The sequence below is a fragment of the Saccostrea echinata genome, unplaced genomic scaffold (genome assembly GCF_033153115.1).
Source record: "Saccostrea echinata isolate AGI-Se365-2 ecotype Australia unplaced genomic scaffold, CSIRO_AGI_Sech_v1 ptg000006l, whole genome shotgun sequence".
Lineage (NCBI taxonomy): Eukaryota > Metazoa > Mollusca > Bivalvia > Ostreida > Ostreidae > Saccostrea > Saccostrea echinata.
Window position 1 is genome coordinate 8057959 of NW_026889755.1, and position 7042 is coordinate 8065000.

At 33.8% G+C, this 7042-nt stretch overlaps 1 protein-coding gene across 1 annotated transcript in view; it reads right to left on the bottom strand.

Annotated features, from left to right (window-relative positions):
• Nucleotides 1–1809: 1809 nt before the first annotated feature.
• The window catches only part of LOC133180252 (uncharacterized), a 12655-nt gene continuing 7422 nt past the window's right edge, over nucleotides 1810–7042 (bottom strand). Inside the window, exons 4-5 of the mRNA XM_061314795.1 lie at nucleotides 6351–6524; nucleotides 1810–2238 (exon numbers count right to left, since the gene is read on the bottom strand). Of these exons, the coding sequence (XP_061170779.1) occupies nucleotides 2123–2238; nucleotides 6351–6524 (290 nt within the window). The 3' untranslated portion in view covers nucleotides 1810–2122. The remainder of the gene's footprint in view (nucleotides 2239–6350; nucleotides 6525–7042) is intronic.

Sequence of the window (7042 nt, forward strand, 5' to 3'; positions counted from 1 at the left end):
TACCTAAAAGCACAATTTAGGCAGAAACATAAATGTCTCTGGTTTAAGTAACTCAGTGCTGCAGGCATTGGAATAAAGATCATAAAGAATCATTATATGAGTATTTTAATTCTCGGATGTGTGCACTTTATTCTTTTTTATTTAAATTTACCCCTGTAGAAAAGTATAAGAAAAGTATAAATAGTTTTTTTTACCTGGCCCAGAATTTAAGAATTAATAAAGAAAGCAACTGTTATAATTTTCTTTATGCAATTCTAATTTGCTTTTTTTGTCAACGAGAAAAGGTAAAAAAAAAAAAATCATTCCTCGTATTCTTGAAATAAAGCCAAAACTTTAAATTTTAAATGTGTGTCTCATGGAACAGCCTATAAAATCAATGTTGGTAGATTAGGGTTCTTTTCGGTGTGTTAATACTTAATTTTAAATGGTAACGTTTTAATTTTATTACCTTTCTATGCTTTCTATGCATGATTTTTTCCCAGGAGCGTATACATGTACATGTACTTATATTATACATAATATAGCGATAGAACATGAATCTGCATGGGCAGCAGAGGGGCATGATGAGTGTCTCAATTTTTTCCTTGATTTTCAAAGTGGCTCGATAATCAATCAAATCCCAGTGGCTCGATGGCCAAGTCACTTCAGAGGATACGATTGAGGAAAATAAGGAAAGTCTTGAGAATTAATTCAGATTCAGATTATTTTAAGTTGGCGCTTTAAAACTTCTTTGCTGCCGTAGTAGGCGGCTAAGATCTAAAGTCAAAAGGAACGCTAAGTTTTTATCCATCTTCTCTTTCGGAATAATTGTTAAAGCTATATATGGCGTATCTGAGCTAAAAAATAAAAATACGAGATTGGGTGTAACTAAACATGATATATGTTATTTACGTTGAAATTAATTTTTCACCGATTTTGAACTTGAATAACCTCATGTTTCCATAGTTCGACTGATTAAAAAAAACAAACAAACCTGTGTCTGTTAATTAAAATCTGAATCGGTAAATAAATCAGTTTTTGTTTTAAATTTCTAATAGCTTTGAAACGTGCTTGATTCAGTGGTTAGAATTTTTTTCAGACATTATACAAAATATATTTAAACTGAATAAAGCATATTTACAACAGGTAAAATAATACAGGCACATAGCACCAAACATTGAAGAGGCGCACCCTTGACCCCTCTTCCACCTTTTGTTGCAGTATGGTACGTCAAATCATCAAATGAGAATGTATTATAATTTAAAATATGTTTGTCGGAAAAGTTGTAATCCCTCCTTCCCTTCCAAGAAATGAAAATGTTGAGTTTGGATAGCCCCTTTTTTCCCTTGTCAAAGATTGTTCAGATAAATCGTCGATTTTTTTTTGTCCTCCACCCCCCCCCCCATTTTTTCAAAAGCGATACTACTGCCTGTAATAGCTGAGAAAATAATATAACATTCCACTGTTTATTCTGTGACATTAATGAAGCCAAAGAGATGACATTTCAGGCTTTCTGGAAAGCCAAACTTGTTGTTCTTACTTTCCATTTTCAAAAGCAAGTTTTCTGCAGGGAGCTTTTTAGGTCTTATTGGTTTTATAATCAGTTACGTATTTCTTCTTTCTGCTACATTTACACCACTGTCATACAACAATGTTGCTTTCCTTGCCTTGTGGTAAAAAAATACTTAAATTCGATCGTTTCTCATCACCATTTTTTTTTTTTTTTTTTACTTATACGTCAATGTTTTCTTGATACTTTCTTTGCAGATTTCTTAATTTATTAAGGATCTGAAGCTAAGTAAAAAAAATCTATCAGAATTCTGTTTGGTTTTTATATTTGCCAAAATGTTTCAGGGTTCTTATTTTTATTCGCAAAGGCACTAATTTTCCGTCAGAAATGTGCGCAAGCAACATTCTCCTAAGCCAGATTCTCTCATTTCAAAAAACTATTTCATTCACATTCATACTGATCGTGTTTTGTACAACTATTGATTTCGTATACCGGATTCAACAGAAAAGCTACACACGCGTCTTTTGAACAAAATGGATGAAAGAAAATATCACCAGGTTTCAGCCAGTAATATGTCGAGATATACATGAGCCTACTACGAGGGATACGTGAACCTTTCATATCCGATTGTTTTCAAATAAAAATATCTCTGTAAATAAAGCATAAGATGCACAAAATGGAGATTACAGCAACCGTGCATGCTGGCTTTGTTTGCCCGCTCTCTCCACTTTGTCCCGACGGAGAAGCATCTGTGAAAAAGAAAAATGAATCGATATTAATCTAAACCATTAATATGCATATGTATGGAAGTTAAATGACATTGTTTACATATACAAAACAAAATACAAGCATTACAATTTTTATAATTATAGTTATTTTCTCTTCCGTACACAATTCAATTTTTACGTGTGCAACACGGCTAATTTATTCGAAACACTTTGTAACTATGCCCTTTTGAGAAAATGTAAACATGGAATATAGAGATAAGGAACAGTATTCAAGCTCAAAGTCCATTTCAACAATATACTATCAGGAGCAAAGCAACCACAGACCTCCAAAAATATCAGAGGTGGGATCAGGCGCCATGGAGGAGTGAGCATCCCCTGCCGACCGGTCACAGCCGCCGTGTGTTCCCTGTCATGAATGGGAAAAATCTGCAGACAATTCAATTTGAAAATAATGGCCCAACAACCAGTATGAACAAAATTTGTTTGTGTAACACTAATGCCCCCGTATGGCAACTTTTAGCAAAGGTTAAACTTTCTCAAATCCAAATCAAATATGTTGGTACCCAAAGTAAGGTGTTATCTCGAGGAATATACCTGTGAAATATGAAGCCCTAGCAGCAACCATTGAATAGATATGGAAAAGGATAAAAATTTTCAAAAGTCAGTCAAACATCAAGGTCAAAGTCAAAATTAATGGTGGCCAAAGAAAGACCTTGTAACACAAAATACACTTGTAAAATATGAAAGCCGTAGCACCAATCGTTCAGAAGTTATGACCAAGGTTAAAGTTATTCAAAAGTAAGTCAAGCTCCTAGGTCAAGGTCAAAGGGTCAAAGTTGTTGCTATTCAAAGGAACATCTTGTCGCATGGATGACAAATGTGAAGTATAAAAGCCCTAGCACCAATCATTCAAAAGTTATGGCAAAGGTTAAAGTTTTTCAAAAGTGTGTCAAACTCCTAGGTCAAGGTCAAAGGGTCAAAGGTGTTGCTATTCAAAGAAAGGTCTATTCACAAGCATTACACATGTGAAGTATGAAAGCCCTAGCTCTAATCGTACAAAAGTTATGGCCAAGGTAAAAGTTTGGTAAAATTTTCCAAAACTGGGTCAAACTCCAAGGTCAAGGCAAATATGATGATACCCAAAGAAAGGTCTTCTCACAAGGAATACACATGTGAAATATAAAAGCCATAGCTTCAACCAATCAAAAGTTATGGTCAATGTTAAAGTTTTTGCGGACAAACAGACAGACGGACGGACAGGGCAAAAACTATATACCCCCGAATCTTCGATCCGGGGGCAAAAAAAAACGTCAGTCAGCATTCAACTAAATGATAGGATTTGTTTAATGACAAGGTCATTGTATCGACCAAATAACTTGCGAAATAATGACTAACGAGACTGTTCATAATTATTCTTGATTCATCCATCAACTTGTTTTTCAATAGCTTGTCTCGTTTTAGAAATTGTTCATACGTAGAACATGCCTTTGCATATAGAATCAACTGGGAGACAAAAACCCCATATGCAGGTCATAAACAAACTTATTCAAAACACTTTGTAACAATGCCCCTTTGGAAAAATGTAAACATATGAAATTATGAATATAAAGCAGGTTCTCCACCTTTGACAAAGGTCTTCTGGTGTAGTCATTTTTAGCTCTACTGGTCAGAGACCAGAAGAGCTTATGCAATAGTAAGGTGTCCGTCCGTCCGTCTGTCTGTCCGTCCGCCTGTAAACAATTTTTCAAAATGCTACTCCTCCTACAGTTTTGATCTGATTTCAGTATAACTTGGCACACAAGTAGACTACACTAAGATACATAATTCTGTGTATCGGTTTTTGATTTCAATGAACGGTGTTGCCATGGTTACTAAAAATAGAAATTTCTGTGAAAAACATTCAAAATGCTACTCCTCCTACAGTTTTGGTCTGATTTCAATAATATAACTTGGCACACAGGTAGACTACACTAAGATACATAATTCTGTGTATCAGTTTTTGATTTCGATGAACGGTGTTGCCATGGTTACTAAAAATAGAAATTTCTGTGAAAAACATTCAAAATGCTACTCCTCCTACAGTTTTGATCTGATTTCAATATAACTTGGCGCGCAAGTAGACTATACTAAGATACATAATTCTGTTTATCGGTTTTTGATTTCGATGAACGATGTTGCCATGGTTACTAAAAATAGAAATTTCTGTGAAATACTTTCAAAATGCTACTCCTCCTACAGTTTTTATCTGATTACAATATAACTTGGCACACAAGTAGACTATACTTAGATGCGAAATTCTGTGTATCGGTTTTTGATTTCGATGAACGGTGTTGCCATGGTTATCAAAAATAGAAATTTCTGTGAAAAACATTCAAAATGCTACTCCTCCTACAGTTTTGATCTGATTTCAATATAACTTGGCACACAAGTAGACTATACTTAGATGCGAAATTCTGTTTATCGGTTTTTGATTTCGATGAACGGTGTTGCCATGGTTACTAAAAATAGAAATTTCTGTGAAAAACATTCAAAATGCTACTCCTCCTACAGTTTTGATCTGATTTCAATATAACTTGGCACACAAGTAGACTATACTTAGATGAGAAATTCTGTGTATCGGTTTTTGATTTCGATGAACGGTGTTGCCATGGTTACTAAAAATAGAAATTTCTGTGAAATACTTTCAAAATGCTACTCCTCCTACAATTTTTATCTGATTACAATATAACTTGGCACACAAGTAGACTATACTAAGATGCGAAATTCTGTGTATCGGTTTTTGATTTCGATGAACGGTGTTGCCATGGTTACTAAAAATAGAAATTTCTGTGAAATATTTTCAAAATGCTACTCCTCCTACAGTTTTTATCTGATTTCAATATAACTTGGCACACAAGAAGACTGTACTAAGATGCGTAATTCTGTGTATCAGTTTTTGATTTCAATGAACGATGTTGCCATGGTTTCTAAAAATAGAAATTTCTGTGAAATACTTTCAAAATGCTACTCCTCCTACAATTTTTATCTGATTTCAATATAACTTGGCACACAAGTAGACTATAAAAAGATACATAATTCTGTGTATCGGTTTTTGATTTCAATGAATGGTGTTGCAATGGTTACTAAAAATAGAAATTTCTGTGAAATACTTTCAAAATGCTACTCCTCTTACAGTTTTGGTCTGATTTCAGTATAACTTGGCAAACAAGTAGACTACACTAAGATACATAATTCTTTATATTGATTTTCTAATTTCGATGAACATTGTTGCCATGGTTACTAAAAATAGGAATTTCCTTGAAATACCTTCAAAATGCTACCCCTACAGTTTTGGTCTGATTTTAGTATTACTTAGCTCACAAGTAAACTACACTAAGATACATTATTCTCTGTACCAATTTCGGATTTCGATGAACAGTGTTGCCATGGTTACTAAAAATAGAAATTTCCTTGAAATACCTTCAAAATGCTACTCCTCCTACAGTTTTGGTCTAATTTTAGTATAACTTAGCACACAATTAGACTAAACTAAGATACATAATTCTCTTTACCAGTTTTGGATTTCAATGAACGGTGTTGCCATGGTTACTAAAAGTAGAAATTTTCTTGAAATACTTTCAAAACGCTACTCCTCCTACACTTTTTGTCTGATTTCAGTATAATGTGGCATACAAGTAGACTACAGAGATACATAATTGGTGTTATTGTTTTTTGATTTTGTTGAATCATGTTGCTATGGTTACTTAAATCAAAATTTCTGTAAAATTGTTTTAAAAGGCTACTCCTCCTACACTTTTAGTCTGATATAATAATAAATCTTGCCACAAAAGAGACTAAACCAAGGATCATTATTCTGTTTATTGCTGTTGCAAAGTTTCAAGTCAAAGTGCTACTTTTATCTTCCTTTATAAATACAACCAGTAGAGCTACAGTCTCGTCAGAGACTTCTGGTTTTTTTGCATTAAAAAATCCGATTAGAATTTTTTGGAGTTGGTGCTGACCCCTTCCTTTTAATGAAAAATTCCTGATTCGCCAAAGGAGAGAAAAAAAGTACTAAAATCCCAGTATAATTAAATAATAGTTAAATGTACACTCTGAAGGGCTGTATGATGTTATTACTGTGCTCGTCGTACCTGATGCTTCAGTAGTTGTGGTCGTTGTAAGTCTGGTGGCGGTGGTGATTGGCATTTTCGTACTATGAGTTGTTTGTTGTTGAGGAAGAATTTCAACTGACTGCTCGTCGAATAAACACGTGATATTCATTCCTTGGGTATATGGTGTAGTATACTTCACGCCATTGTCGAGAACTAAAACATAAATTGTTTATCTATTTTAACCAAAAAAATAATAAATACATGTACTGTCTCAAATACTCAGCAACATGGAAACTTGATTATCCTTATTATAATACGCAAATCAAAATCTTATATATAGCTTTGATCTCCCCGTGTTCAAATCTTTTAACTTTTCAAACACTTTTTAGTGTTTACGTGCTAATGATTTCACAGTGACAAGCCCTTCTATTGGGAACTAACCTTTTATTAGTCATAGCCAAGCTGTTGATAAGTTATAAACTAACTTGTATAAACTTGTAAATCATAGCCAAGCTGTTGATAAGTTATAAACTAAATTATCAACAACTTGGCTAGGACTTTCATTTTTCATCTCTGACAAGAACTTTCTTTGGGTTAATTTTTTTTTGAATTTATGACCTTCTCTTTGACTTACTTTAGAAAACTTTAGCCTCGGCCGTTAGCTGCCGCATGGGGGCATCAGTGTTTCACAAGTGTATCTTTTTTTCATACAAAATATAAATTTAAGCTAG